Raw genomic sequence first — 16,237 nt, forward strand, 5'->3', positions numbered from 1 at the left:
GGTATCTGTAGAATAACTGAAATTACCGATTAATTATTATGTAATTAGCATAATTTAAGCAATTTTATTAATGCTTGTCAATACATTTTTAATGAAATTCTATGAGAAATCATTTGACGATTAAAAGCAAAATATGAATTTTTTTAATATAATGTAACGAATTATAAAATTTATTAAACCTACTTACACTTATAGTGTTCATATTTGATTAAATTTTATATACAAATCAGAAATTTTAAATTTGTATTAGATTTTAGATGTGATTAGATATGAAAATGCTGAAAATTTCTTGAAAATTTTTTTATTAATTTTATAATTGGTAAATCGTTTAAGTATTGTATCATATTCTCTCAATACATTAACTCAATTTTTTCAATTTTTATATGCAATTTTTCCTAAGTATATAATATATTGAAAATATATTTATAAACTTTGATAATAAGTTATAGGTATGTTTGCAAAGAAAAATTTTTCAAAGAGTTTGCTACACTCTTACAGTTTCAATTTTATTATTATAATGGAATATAAAGAAGAGAGACCATATTGAAGTTTAATATGAATATTTTATATTCTTAACTGTCAGTATGATCAGTAAATATTTCATATTTTTATTATTTATATTCAGTACGTAGGATATGTAATTAAGAAATATAATCAGAAAGAGATGAAAGAAAAATGCAGATGCAACCACACATTAACTAAATATTAATTATTATAATTTATGGTAACAATAAGCAATATTACACTACCGACTGTTTGCTTTTAATTCTAAATTAATATTTTATATTAAACGAAACATTAATAGACATTATTATTTGAAAAATATTTCAATCATTGAATATAGTTTTCTATTACTGCCATGACATAGTTGTTTATTATAAAGTATTCTTACTATCATCATAATCATCATAATCATCATCATCATCATCATCATCATCATCATCATCATCATCATCATCATCATTATTATTATTATTATTATTATTATTATTATTATTATTATTATTTTTATGTTAATCATCATTATTATCATCATCATCTTATTATAAGGCATTTATTTTATATATTATGTAATTAAAGATTGTTATTTCATTCATAAATGGAAATTGCTTATTATGCGTTATTGTCGTTCTAAATATTTAATTCTATTACATTTATTCGATATTACTTTCCTGTTTTTATTTCATAATATTAAAATATCTTTATTTTCAATAATAAAACTATGCTTTTATTGCTTTTATACTATTTTTATGACCACAAATTTTGATATATACGATTTAATTAATGTGATTTTATATGATTTTACACGAAGTAAATAGATCAATTATTTTATGATTTTCTTAATTTCTTACATTTACTTTCATAATTTTTTTTTTATGCACTCGTATTATACCAACAATATTCATTTATATATTTTATTTATAAATTTATTTATGGTTTAATAGATAATATATTTACTTTAGTCGATATTTCTGTTCTATATTTTTTAGTTTAACTATAATAGAAATAGATTGTTGAATTGTATTTGCTTTCAAAATTTCTTATTAATTAATGTCTATATTACATTAACATTACAATTACATAGTTTCTAATATTAATATTTTGTTATTCGTTTATATTTTAATATTATTATTTATGGTAAGATATATATAGTAGTGGTATTAGAAATTGAATGACAAATCATTTCAATATCAAGCTTTAATGATATTGTTTAATGCAAGGTGTTCTATGAATAATTTATTATTGTGCTTTGAATAAAGAAATTTTGTATGTGATGGTTATAAAATAAAAATAATAACATTCGCGCGTAGTAAAAAAAAAAAACAATGAAAGTAATGCAAATAGAATACGTATGAGAGAAAGTAAAGTGAAGGACAAAAGCGGTCTTAAGTGAAAGTTGTCTTGTTTCGCGTAATATAAAATGTAATATTTATATATGATTTTATAATATTGCAAAATGAATATTTTTCTATTATTATTAAATTTTGATTTGTGAAATCATCGTTTCATCATCATTTTTTCATTCACACATTAAGTTGTATTTGCTATTGATGTTTATTATAAAAAAAATGTTTTAACTTGTGTATAACAAAATATTGATAGAAGCTTGAAAATTTTAACATGAAAACTATTTGTGTAATACTTAGAAAATATAAGTCGTATATTTTTTTAAAAGTAAAATATATAATACATTATGTAAGTATACATTATGTTCTTATTGACCTTTGCCTGGTTTGGTTCTTGACATTAACGCAAATACAAAAATTTACTTTCTATAATTAATTATATATATATATATATACATATATATATATATATATATATATATACATATATATATATATATATATATATATATATATATATATATATACTTAATAATTTAACATTAAAAAGTTATAATTTTATATTAATTAAGTGTACAACGCGAAATTATATTTAGGTAATGAATTCTACTTTTTTTTCGACAATCACTACTGAATAAGTAAAATTAAAATGTTGCCTTATCATAATCAATTATTGCATTGTACATTACTATTTCTACGAATTGGGAAACGGCAAATTAATATTAATAAGATTAAAAATTCATTTTACAGAAAGTATTAATAAAGTTGAAATTCATGGATTAAGTAATTATATTCGATTACATTTAGTGGCTTTATAAATCCTATCGTCGTGCATTTGATCTTTTGTTAATAAAATTGCCGATAGATTTTTAAGCCATGAAAATTGATGAGCGCTTGTTAGGAGAAAATCGACGAGCTTTACCAGAATTTCTAAAATTACTAACCCAAATCTATTTAAGTACATTGAAATAATGCCCGAACATTACCCTGCCGTACGCGGAGATTGGAAAAAGACTTTGTAATTCATCCAAGTTCAATTTGGTGTTAAATTAAAAAAAATTAATAAAAAAAACATTTATTTAAATAATAAATATATAGAATATGAATATATCGAAGTCGATATCGGTTGGCACACTTTGTCATAAAGGTCATTAAGCCTCGCCTTTTGCAAACATCTATCTACATTGACTTCATTTCTAAAATAAGAAATAAAATTGCCATATATAAGGAACATATTTTCAATGCAAATAAGCCGATGCCAAGCGTCATAAGCACGACTTCACATAACTTATAACAATATTGTGCCAACCAGTTAAAAAGACACGTTCATTGTGCATATGTTATATCGCGGCCAACGAACAACGACCAACCATTTAATAAAACCACTTAACGCGGGGAATTCATTTTTTCATTTTTACCGAAACATTTTTGTATTTTATGCTTTAATAGGGCCAACTTTCTGTCCCACCCATATCCGATTAACGCGACAAGCTCAGCCCATTAAACTATTTACAAATACGATTACAAATCTAAGAGGCTTGAGCTTTGCTTGCCGATCCACGATTCCCGCCAAAAGAATCTGTCGCAGCTGCAACGGTGCTCGCACACAAATCCGAAATACCCTCTCTTTACTCGTGATGCAAAATAATCGATATCGCCCATCTGTCATGTCATTCATAGGCCTCATACGTTAAGAGTATAGTAAGCCGACAGTGAGCAACGGCAGGGACAGTGGCAGTGGCAGTGGCAGTGGCAGTGGCTAGACATGTCGGATAATATCGAGAAAAGATCGCAAAGCGGGCAAGGTTAGGTTAATAAGCTCCGGGGTGCAGACGAAGAGGCGACTGGGCGAGTCGCGCTAGTTTAAGCAGGATAGAAGCTTCGTTTGAGAAAGCTTGAGAATTCACAATATCTCGCGCGCGTGCAAGCACGAGAAACGATCGATCGAGTCGGAAGTATTATGTAGAGCGATAGCGAGAACGAGAGTGAGCGATTGAGCGAACGAACGAGAGGGCGGGAGAGAGGGAGGGAGGGAGGGAGGGAGGGAGAGAGAGAGAGAGAGAGAGAGATGCTGAAAACTCAAAACACAGCGAAAAAATTTCGAAAACTTGTCTTTCTCGTTGAAAACACAATTAACACAAAACGTCGTGTATTAACGTAATAATATTATCACACCTCGATAGAGGTTTTGTCCCCGTTGTGTCAATAATCTCCGTCAAGGTGGATCAGACGATGTGCCGGCTGTAACAATTTACCTGGTGTGGTGAGCCGTTGGCCACCAAAATTTACTCGTAATTTTCTAATTAAGCTAGCACGATAATTAAACGTCTCTTTCAATTCAAATTGTCACGATTCAAATTTAATTGGCGAAAGCCGATGAATATGAAATAGCAGCTGCTGTCGCTGAAGATCGATAGGCGAAGATGAATAGGTGATAAACATTAATCGACAGAAGTCTACGTCTGGGTATTCTTAGCAAAGGCTTTAATTGGAAGGATGTTAAACGGGGACCACGAGAAGCTTCTCCCAGAGCCGGACGGTTATGGCAAGTGCTTCTACGATCTCTTCAAAAGCATCGCTGAGGCACAGAGGTAACAGGGTTAACCTCACTTTTTTGACAATCTAACAAAAACTTTGGTCTATTTCGGCATTTCTTTCAACTACTTTTGATGATCGTCTATTCCTTTTAAAATATATTATCACCGTAGAGGATACTTCAGTCAAGATAATTTCAGAATTGTTATAAATTTTGTGAAGTTCTGGTCTGTAACAGACGACACGAGATAACCTCAAAATTTATAGTCAAATGTCAACTACCGTTTTGAAATGTTTTTGTTTATTATTGACATAGTAGTTTTGTAATAATAGAATTACTAACAATTAATTATTTGTCATATTGTTAAATATTAGATAATTTCCTCCTCTATTTATTATGTTATACATGTTTATATACACATATTGAAATAATAATGAATAATAAATATAGTAAATTTATTAAAATTCTATGATGCGGACGATTTATTACAATTTCTATTTTTTTTTTTTTTGAGTAATAGGAGATTTATTTATTTATTTATTCAGTCATTTAAAAACAATAAACATTTTACAAATAATAAATATATTTGAAACTTAAAATGTTATTCATTCAACTTATTGATTTTTCTTTTTAAAATTATGAAGAAAGTCGTCTGCTTGCTGGACGAAAAAGTTTCGATAAATTTACAATTTATCCAAAAATGAATGAAAAATGTATTTATCGCAATATCTTCAAGATCTTAAAAAATTAGATAAATCTTTTATTTTACTGAACAAATCTAATAATTTTGTGTACTTGTTCATTTTAATATTTTTAATTTATTCATTATTATCATGCATCTGCGCATTTGCGCGCGGGTGTATGTGTGTGCGTTTGTTTAATTTATGCACATGTTTAATTTAATAAGTAGTTTGATATAAAATTAACAGATTAACAATTATTAATTATTTTTTATTAATTTCAGATTAAAAGGAGAATGGAAAAAATGTAGGAAAAATAAAATTAAAAGGAAAGATAAAAAAAAGGTAATCTTAAGAAAATTGAATTAATATCGAATTTTTAATAAAAGAGCAATTTTTTGTTTTAAGGTTGATTTTAGCGGAGAAGTGATTTGTACTGGTCCACCTGAAATAGAAGTTTCTAGTAATGCGTCTACGTTTGCTGTTTTTGCCAGTGTAAGGGGTGCCGTTTTAGAGAAACATGCCAGACGTATAAACGAAGCTTACAGAGCTCCAAATTGTACTTCACCTGTACCTCCAGAATTCAGCGACAGCATTATTTCTGAGAGCGATGATGAAGATCGAGTATTAACAACGCAAAGCTTACCAAAGGTAAATTATTAAATTTAATGAGGTATATTCAAAATTAAATTAGATATTGAAATTACATACTTTTTTCAAGATTGTTGGAATAGGTCTAAGAAGCGTCTTCACTTTATTGAGAGAAAGTCGAGCAGTGGAGCCAGTGTTATGTACTAAAGCTCTTAGCGCTCTGTTGGACGTATTACAAGGACAATTACCCGAGGGCTTAAAAGCTGAGCCCAATGAAGCTATTGGTATGTTATAAGTCGAGTTTAAGTGAAAAAATTACTTATCAAAACTTTGTTGACACTTTATATTGTATAATTTTTCAGATCCTTTATTTGATTTACTTTTGGACCTCGCAACTTCACATGGTCCTGAGTCATCGGCACCTAATGATGGAAGTCACTTAACAGCAGTCGCTTGCGCTTGTTTACTTAGTTTAGTTGTCGTTCGTGGAGATACAAGTAGACTTTTATCAACGATAGCAGCTTTATTAATGAGTCCAAGAGCACTCGCCATACAGAATATTCAGGTTCATTTTTAAAATGATATAATATATAATTATGAGTTAGGATTGTTTAAGCTTTCATAAATTAATATATAAATTAGAATCATTTGCATTATGAAAATAATTCAATTGTAATATTGTGTATAAATAGCTTGTTATATACCCGATATAAGATTAAAATTACAAACTCAGTTAATAGGTGAGAAAACTTATTTTAAGTTTAAACGATGTTTGGCATGATACGATCTACACATTTTGGCACATTTCTTGTATGTCATTCTTTAGATGCCTATTGTACTTACTTCTCTTCAAAGAAGTATACATGCAGTTCTGCTTGGAAAACTTGCTCGGCCAGATTGGATAACTCATGGTGTTCCTAAAACGTCTAAGATTTATACCTCTACGCTTAAATTACCAAATGAAATAAATAATTTAAGTTTGAACGGACGAAGCTTCATTAGCGACGGCAAATACTTGTACCTACATACCAATTGTGGTTTATTTAAAATTGGTAATGGCCACGGTGGTACAATATGGGGTCACATTTATGCTCATAAGCCAGACTTTTATCCATTAGAAACAGGATGGATTGGTTATGCAAATGTACTATTACTAGGTTCTAGCAAAATCTTCATTTTAATGCTCATTTCTCAATCTCATATATTTGCTTTATTTCAGAGTTCCTTATATTTTAAATGTGCTCCTAAGAAGCAATGCGAGCTAATGATATTAGACGCTGATACATTAGCAATAAGAGGGATCGCTGTTTTAGAGGGAAAAGATTGGTTATCATCCCTTATGTTTTCAGATGGTGAAAATTTAGGAATGATAACTGCCGGTAAAGATGTAAGTACTTTCAGAAGTAGACTTTAAAAATTATCGGAAATTAATTTATCATTAATTTATCTCTATGCATTTTATGCGCTCCTCTTGTTGTCAATAAATTATTGTTATAATATTGTTTTAAGTAGCCAAGTATTCACTTACATTGAATCAATATTTAATTCTGTATTATTACGGATATTAGAATTATAATTTTTTCGTTAGTATTTTATTTTTGTTGGATAAAAAAAAAAATCATTGTAGTGCAATCGCATCATCACCGCAGTTCTGTCATTAACGTGTCGAACGTGTTTACAACAAAAACAACCGGCACAGTAAGGCTTTCTTTTATGCAATCCTTATTAAAAGTGTCATGAAACGTTAAAAGTCCCAAGAGCATGTAATTCATAATAAAAAAAAAAAAAAAAAATTCGTCTATATATGCAAGTTTTATTTTCTTTTCTTTTTTCTTTTTATAACAGGAGGGCTTTGTTGTTCGTACAATAAATACTTTGAGCAATCCAGTCACCGTCACATCAGAACTTCCTCTAAAACTAGCAAGGAAGTGTGTAGATGTATTTGGATATGCATCATTTGACGAAGATCAGGCTTCTTATATTTTAAATCCTCGCTGCGATGATGAAATAGCATATGTAGCTGCTGGGAAGGAATTCATGCTATTGCGAACGGTTTCTGGTAAATTATTATACAGCGGAAAGGGAAGATGCATTGGAATGAGGAATAACATAAGATCCAATAGGTGGTTAGAAGTTGCCATAGGAAAGAAGTACAAAGTTACGAATTTCGCGGTTGGACACGAGGGTCAACACGCTATTCTGATTCTCGAGGATGGATCTGTGCTTTTCGCTGGTACTGCTAGACGCGGCGAAGATGGAGACAGTAGTAAGCCTACATTTATTTATATAAAGCAATTTATATAATAATTCACAGCACACGATAATGTTGCCATAATCTTAAAATCAAAGATTTTCCAGCCAATGACAAGGCAAAAGAAAAAAAATGATCAAATTTGACATTTGCTACTCTGTGCATTAGATTTTAGCAATTTTCTATTTACATTCTATATAAATTATATTTTTTATTCGCAGATAAAGTTAGACAACAACCAAAGCCAAGCAAACCAAAGAAAATGCAAAAAGTGGAGGGTCAATTTATAGTGAAAGCTGCGTGTAATAATGGCTCTACCGCTTTAGTAACGAAAGAGGGTTCCTTAATAATGTTTGGCAAGGATACGCTGTATAGTGATGAAACTACTGGATTGGTTCCGGATCTTAAAGATGTTTGCGTTGTTAATGTTGCTCTGGGAAAGGCGCATGCCGCTATTTTAACAAATAAGGGCCAGCTGTATACGTTCGGAATAAATAACAGAGGACAGTGCGGTAGAGATTTTTCAACTATACATTCGATAAATAAGGATATTAGTGTTACGGCTATGGAAACCGGCATGACCGAGGATGATGCCATTGGTATTGAAAATGGTAAGCCTATATTCTGTTTTAAAGCTTCAGCATTGCCAAAGAGCTTGTATTGTGGCTAATAAAATATTTGCGTCACTTTATGATTGGGATTACATTTTAAATATAAAAGTTAGTTAGGCATATTAAGTACGTAGGCATGCGTCGAATATTGTTTCGTTCAACAAAATGAGTCTTCTTTTAATTCTTATTTATATTGGTAATTTTCATGAAAATTAATCCGAAGAGTTTCGAAAATATCGAATTTATACGCGTTTACAATTTTGAACGAAAACAAGAACAACAACAACAACAACAACAACAACAACAAATCGATGAGCTAAATCGATCATTCAAAGTCAAATAAAATCGAATTGAATATGCTAAACGCTTTTTTATTGTTATAAAGAATACCTGGAGTAATAATCTAATTCTTAGATGGCAAAGAGGCTGGCGAAGAATGGGACGAAGATAAAAGAATACGAGTGGATGAGATGTGTTCTCCAGGTGAACATCAATGGAGACATCGAGCTTGTATGATTTGCACTGTATGTCGCGAATGTACAGGTTACAGCAAATCATGTCTCAGTAGTATAAGACCGGGAAGGAATCCTGGACAGTGAGTGTTATATTTCACGATTTTCATAATTACTTCACGAATATTAATTAATTTATTATCATGCGTATTTATTCGCGCAGAGAATGTGGTTGCGGCGAGGGTGACAGTGGCTGCGTGGAGTGTGGGTGTTGTCGAATCTGTGCTGGAAAAGTGTGTGATAACGAAGGAGAAATGCCAATACTGCGTGCACCTGCAGGTAATTTGTCTACCGGATTGAGGGGAGTTATTTTGTTTTTAAATGTACACGTTTTTATGTATAAACTATACCGATTATTTTAGCTTATGGTACTTCTCAAGTATCGAAATTGGTTATTCGTGAGATCCTTAGAAAACGTTTAGCAGAGAAAAAACAAAAGCAATGGAAAGGGCAAAATAACCAACGAAACATACATGGTGATTATTTTACTTGTAATAGGAAATTGTAATCTGCACGTTAAGAATTATTAAATTATTAAAGAGTTTCAGAAAATTATTAAAAAGAGTTTCTAAATATTGAATAACAAAGCAGACAGATTATGAAATTTAACTTTCTTTGAATTCCTAATTCAAGCTCGTATTAGTTTATTGTTGTAATTTATTGATTTTCGCAATCAGGCATATATGTTCGTAGGAAAACCATTGAGATTGAATCTTTTAGTTTTAAAATTAGTATTATAAGCTTTCGGTTTAGGAATTAAAACCTTACAATGTTAATAAATACAATAATATTACGCGTAAAAACTAAAATATGAATGAGAAATATCTGATTGGGTTATATCTCGTTTATTAAAATCATTATATATTCACAGATTGCATTTGAATATAAATTTCATTTATATCTTTATTTATTATATATTTTACTTTAGATATTTCAAATACTTTAGATGTTTAACGATAGTCACAACGATGAAATCAAATATGTATCATTATAAGGATTAATAGTGAATTAAAAAAAAAAAAAAAAATATGTAAAAATAAAGCATTATTTAGATACAAGCAAAAGGAGTATAAAATTTTATAGAGTCTTGTTAAAAATAATTTTCAAAATAGAATTAAATTCTATAATTTTGAGACGGCAATCCGTTTTATTAGTTGTATATTTTATTATATTTTATTATTAATTGTTAAGAATTTATTTAACAAGATTATTATCGTGAACACTAATCAATTATTAGAAATTTTTATCAGAACTTATTATTTTAAGTGTATAAAACTGATGCCATTAGTGCTTTGCTTCACAATATAATCCACATTATACATATTAGTATTAAAAACAAATAAAATCTAAATGTTCACGCATGATCGTTAATATGTACTTGTACATATGCATCTATGTACCCCCCCCCCCCACACGCAAACAAACAAACAAATAAATGAGCGCGCTCGCGCGCGCGCACACCCACACACCCACACGCGCAGAGGGCGAGAGAGAGAGAGAGAGAGAGACAGAGACAGATGGACAAATAAAAATATATATGAATAAATGTAGTAGCCGGCCCGATTGTCGTGGTGCAAAAATGTGTACCACCCAAAGGAGCGGGGGAGGCAGGAGCCTCGGGCTCGGGTGCGGCTGCGGCGGGTAACGTCCACGTGGTTGCCGCGGAAGAAGCCGTCGCTGGGGACAGCAGTGACATCGAGCGTGGCGATACTACGCGGGTGGCAAGCATATCACCCGCCCGAGTACCGATTCCCAGCGACAGTCCCGTGGTCCAGGTGTGTTGCGGACTCCATCACACGGTCGTTCTCCTGCAGAGCGGCGAGGTCTTCACATTTGGCAGCAATATTTACGGGCAGCTGGGTGTCGGCAATCTGGTCGCCCAAGCTGGACCGCTGCTGGTAAAAATACCCGGCACCGCTGTCCAGATCGCCGCCGGAAGCAATCACACGGCTGTACTTACGGCCAAGGGGGAGGTCTACGCTTTTGGTGCCTATCAAAAAGGTTAGTTCTCGGCCCATTGTCGTGGATTATCTGCCCCCCTATCCCCCCTCTCCTGTCCATCTGCTTTTTTATTCGACATTTTATCATTTATTCGAAAAGGATTGTAATTTTGCTTTGTTTTTATTTGCTTTGCATTAAATACTGGCTGTATCGGTATATGGATTAAGAAATCTTGCAAAAAAGCATTGATTAAATGTTAATTAAAATAAATAAAATAAATAAAAAAAAAAATTAAATAAATTAAATAATAATGAAAAAAGTATTGCAAATTGCATGATTAAATAATATTATGGAAAAGTTGAAAGGGCACGTTACTACTATTTTTAACTTATTAATTTTGATTTTTTGTAATTTCTAATGGAAGTTTTTTAAATTGGATAATGAAAAGTGTGTGGAAAGTTATTTTTAATTTTTATTTGATATTAGTCATGCATAATAAGTTAATATAATGAAATATCCGCATTTTTCCTAAATTCATTGAATATTTTATAATGCTAGTAGTACGCATATTGTTTGAACAAACAAGAATATATAAACGAAAATTTCGGTGTTTTTGTATATTAAAGGCCAGTTAGGTATGAACTGGTGGAACGATCAACAGCAGCAGCAGCAACAGCAACAGCAACAACAACAACAACAGCAACAGCAGCAGCAGTATCAGCAGCATCAGCATCAGCATCAGCATCAGCATCAGCAGCAGCAAAAACAGCAACAGCAACAGCAACAGCAACAGTGTCATTATCATCATCAGCAACGCTATCAACCACAACAGGACAACGCAATGGCTACGAATTCCTCTTTTTCTCCGAGTAATCGCGATAACGAGCGCTCGCAACCCTGGCACAGTTTTCCGAATATTGTACCGAATATCGGGCCACGTTGGGGCAGAAAAGCTACGTGGATCAGTGCTTCCGGAGATCAGACTTACATTAAGGTAAATTATGTGGAATATTTAATTTAAAATAATGTTATTGATTATAACATTGGAATGTATAATAACATATATATATATATATATATAACATTGCTTTTTATGTTATTAAATTTTGTTATTCCTCTTAGAATTAGGAGATTTTTTTTTTATGACAACCACGGATCATTAAATCATTGAATTAATATTTCATTTTTTCCCTCTTTTTTTTTCTTCTCACTATAGAGTTAATTGTACAGAGTACTTTGAATTATTATTTTGAGTTTTAAGATTACGAATTCTGAGTAAGGTAACGTTATGCAAACGGCAGAAAAGTTTATTATTACAGCTATAACATATTATGTACATTCCTGACTCGCGCATAAAAAAAAAGAGAATAATTTATGCATTTTGAAGCAATATTAGTCTTCTTGATTTTAAACAAATATATTTACATGTTTTTCGGCGATGAACTCTCCCTTTCTGTTTTTCGTCTTTTCCCTTGCATCAACATTCATTATACTTGATATGCTACAATCATCACTCACGTATTTGACATTTCTTAAACGTATAGAATAATCGAGATTGAGTTTGTTTATTATAGATAAACTTCGTGTGATTTATATCGAGTACGTTGCATTCACGCACCTACTTAAATTACATTTGTTATCGTATTGAATTTAAAACTGGTTGCTTCGGTTAATCAATGATGATTTTTATTCATTAGGTTGACGAGATCAACAGCATCAGTCTGACACGAAGTACAGTCATGGCTAACAAGAACTGTATAATCGTACTACCTAATTACACCGAACACAGAAACTCGTTCAAGTGCCTCGTGATTAACAAACGCGATGGCTTATGCAATAGCTTTAGTGGTACCGATCAAGTTGATTTCAATCAGTGTGCTACATGTTTGGATCCGCTGTACAATGTCATTTGGGCCTTCAACCCCTCGAACAACGAAATCACCTATTACAATGTGATATCAACCGAAGCGAGAACGATTCCGAATCTGGAGGTATCGATCTTGAGCCCCGGTTTGGCCCTACCGGTAGTTCCCAATTGTTACGTGACGAGGTCTCAGGCAGCTATGCATTTACTCGCGTGTCTGGATACTCTTACCCAGGCACAGGACGAGAAGTTTGTGATCGTCGAGGGTAGCGATAATAATCCATCGTCTAATGAAAAAGTTTACAGTAGAGAGGATTTTGCCACGGTGTCAAGATTCGAGAAGCACGGGGGTGGATGGGGATATTTGGGACAATCTATCGAGGCCATAAGATTTATGTCTGATACGGACATTTTATTGGGTAAATTTCCTTATATATATATATATATATATATATATATATATATAATAGTTACATATATATATTTTTTTTAAATCAATTGTCAATAAGAACGTTTTGTAAAAATGTCATTAAATACGTTTTGATTAAAGAAATTAAAGTAAAATTAATTTGTTTAAAGGCTATTACTATGAATGATATAGCTTATTGTAATTATGTATTTCCAAATGACAAAGCACAATCTTTGATACGATTGTATGAATTCAAGGTGGCTATGGACTATTCGGTGGTCGAGGTGAATACACAGCAAAAATCAAGCTCTTCGACATCGGATTAGAAGGTGGCGAGGAAGAAATTGATGGCGAGCTTCTTGCCGAAACCGATCAGATTCCGTACGAGTGCGAGCCTCGGCAAACGTATTCCATACTTTTTAACGAGCCCGTAGCCCTTCAAGCCAATCGCTGGTACGTTGCCTGGGCAAAGGTCAGCGGCCCTTCGAGCGACTGTGGCTCGGGAGGCCACGAAATGGTCACCGCCGATGATCAGGTCGTATTTTACTTCAAGACCTCGAAAGAGGCCAACAATGGCAGTGACGTGAATGCTGGACAAATTCCTCAGCTGCTGTACAGGTGAAGCTTATTTTTACTTTGTTCAAATGTCACGTGTCTCTATTTTCGCTGGTTACGATTGTATAGCCAATAATATACCTGCGCACAAATCAGCCAACAAGGAAAATTCGTTACCACTACAAATTCACTATCACTATCGTCACTATTTATGAAGTATATAATTTTGGCGACGGCGTCAGAACGTTAAAAAACGTCGATTGACAAAAGCATGTAACATTGTAACAGTTAATAATACTTTGCATGCGCGATCGAATAGAATTCGTTGTAATTATTTTTGATGGACCTATGCGTCGATTGGTCGATTCTCTGCATGAATTTACCTTTTATCGCTTATCCTCTTTTTTTTTTTTTTTTTTTTTTTTTTTACTTTTTTTTTTACTTTTTTTTTTACTTTTTACAGAGTGATTACTCCGGAGAATCAAAATTATAGTCGTAAGAAGGATCAGGAGGAGGCAGTGTACATACTGAAAAAGGAGTTCAGCAGAACGGTTACGGAAGAGTGTTTTCACTCATTGATATCATTGTTGCAGTGGAGTTGGAATACGTTAAAAGCCAATATGACCGATACGAGTTTATATATTGCGTCATCACCCTCGTATACAATTGTCGAGATGGACAGGCTGGTTTATATTAGTAAGGCAAGCTTGAGATTATTGAGAACCTACACCAATGAGATTTATCCGAATCAGACGAGTAAAAAGACTCCTTCAGAATCGGTGAGATTGGCCGAGTGCATCGGTGAAATCAGAGCTTTGTTGAGACAGATTTTGTCAGACTCGGTGACCTCGAGTACGAAAGGTATGAACGGTAATTTGTCCCTGCGTCCATGATCAATTCCTATATTATAAATAAGATTAATGAGATGAAAGGTCTCGATATAATTAACATTTTCATTGAAGTTGTCGTGGATGAAATATCTTGTTACTGGCTGACAATATTGGCGAACATTAAGAGCAAAGCTTAAATGAAATAAATATTCAATATTTATCCATTACTCTTGCAACATAGTCAATGAAATTGCCGTAAAGTTTGCTTAATCTGTATTAAGTTGCTTTATTCTTCGTATATTTATATATCATACATTATTGATCAGATTATTAATATAATCATTAGAGCGGCTATTTTAAGCTTTGAATTAAACTTGACGTTGCACGATATTTTTCAAGAGTTTTTTTAAAATTTTTAAAAAATTAAGAGTTGCATTATACATCCAAGTTTAATATGTTATTAAATGCTAAATTATTAAACTTCGTAATTAGCAGAATATTATGAAAAATATAAGCCCCGAATGTTTTAACGCAGGCAAAACGAAGATGAACAAGAATTCAGCGACTCTGCGAAATAAGCTGACAGGCGCCATATTGGAAGAATGCTACAAGACATTTGTCGCGTGCTATCATGCATTTTATCCAACAGCTTATCTTAAATGGACGTCTCTTTGTGAACTTTTGTCGGAGATCGATAAGGAGCAGGGTACAACCAGCAAGGACAGATTGCTATCCGCTGTTTTGGCCTCGCTTTGCAGTTCCTCGGTGCGCTTGCGCTGTACATTCCCGATCTTGAATAACGTCATGGACAATAGCGATAGCGTTAAGCGACAGTTAAGTCCATCCGATAATGCCGAATTACCGATGCTGAACTCAAGCGAACCGCATCATTATCCGATTCTGGTGGAACAGATTAGTTATAAATCGCAAATTGAGAGTACTGGGAAGGAAATTTTGAATTGGTCATTTCGCGAGGTGTTGGACAGGTAATCAATACCAACGGATTTTACATTATAATATAGAAATGTTAGTTATTTAGTTGTTATTTATCGAATAAAATTAACGTCGAGAAAGCTAAGTAAACGATAAATCACGTGCGCTTGACCTAACAGATTTCAATCAAATTTTGTCTCCTTCAATATTCATACAAATGTACGTGTGTTAGTTTACATCGCCAAACTAACGTCATTAAAAAATTATAGCAATTTAATCAAATTTTTAATGATTACATGCAATGCTTTTTACGATGCTTTTAATGCTTAATAAATATTTGAATTCCAATTGCGCATGTATACCGTGTATGAAAAATTTGAAAAATCCTTGTCGGACGAGTAATTAATTGCAGTATATATCTATGTAGCATGAGAATGTGCAGAAACTCTAGATAACTGGCTACTCGTGGAGAGTGAGAAAATCGCAACGGCGTACTTTCTTCTATTACAGACTCTTGGATCTCATACTCATACCGGTAAAGCGTAGCCTCTACGGAGAGAAGAGCGAGTCGTTACCACATTTGGTGCTGCACTGCTGTTACCTTTTGGCGCGCGTCATCTCGGAGTTGGCTGCTTATTCCAGCGGGAACGAGGACGAGCTACAACCCGCTTGCTATC

The 16,237-nt window shown here is 32.6% G+C and overlaps 1 protein-coding gene across 1 annotated transcript in view; it reads left to right on the forward strand.

Moving 5' to 3' along the window:
* Nucleotides 1-5,379: 5,379 nt before the first annotated feature.
* The window catches only part of LOC105360333 (E3 ubiquitin-protein ligase MYCBP2-like), a 14,553-nt gene continuing 3,695 nt past the window's right edge, over nt 5,380-16,237 (forward strand). The window contains exons 1-18 of the mRNA XM_011497225.1: nt 5,380-5,410; nt 5,474-5,714; nt 5,785-5,938; nt 6,017-6,219; nt 6,481-6,798; nt 6,874-7,041; nt 7,500-7,920; nt 8,127-8,516; nt 8,931-9,111; nt 9,192-9,307; nt 9,391-9,504; nt 10,580-11,029; nt 11,596-11,644; nt 11,840-11,963; nt 12,667-13,252; nt 13,500-13,860; nt 14,261-14,658; nt 15,163-15,613. Of these exons, the coding sequence (XP_011495527.1) occupies nt 6,184-6,219; nt 6,481-6,798; nt 6,874-7,041; nt 7,500-7,920; nt 8,127-8,516; nt 8,931-9,111; nt 9,192-9,307; nt 9,391-9,504; nt 10,580-11,029; nt 11,596-11,644; nt 11,840-11,963; nt 12,667-13,252; nt 13,500-13,860; nt 14,261-14,658; nt 15,163-15,613 (4,163 nt within the window). The 5' untranslated portion in view covers nt 5,380-5,410; nt 5,474-5,714; nt 5,785-5,938; nt 6,017-6,183. The remainder of the gene's footprint in view (nt 5,411-5,473; nt 5,715-5,784; nt 5,939-6,016; nt 6,220-6,480; nt 6,799-6,873; nt 7,042-7,499; nt 7,921-8,126; nt 8,517-8,930; nt 9,112-9,191; nt 9,308-9,390; nt 9,505-10,579; nt 11,030-11,595; nt 11,645-11,839; nt 11,964-12,666; nt 13,253-13,499; nt 13,861-14,260; nt 14,659-15,162; nt 15,614-16,237) is intronic.

Source organism: Ceratosolen solmsi, unplaced genomic scaffold, assembly GCF_000503995.2.
Source record: "Ceratosolen solmsi marchali unplaced genomic scaffold, CerSol_1.0 scaffold13, whole genome shotgun sequence".
Taxonomy (NCBI): domain Eukaryota; kingdom Metazoa; phylum Arthropoda; class Insecta; order Hymenoptera; family Agaonidae; genus Ceratosolen; species Ceratosolen solmsi.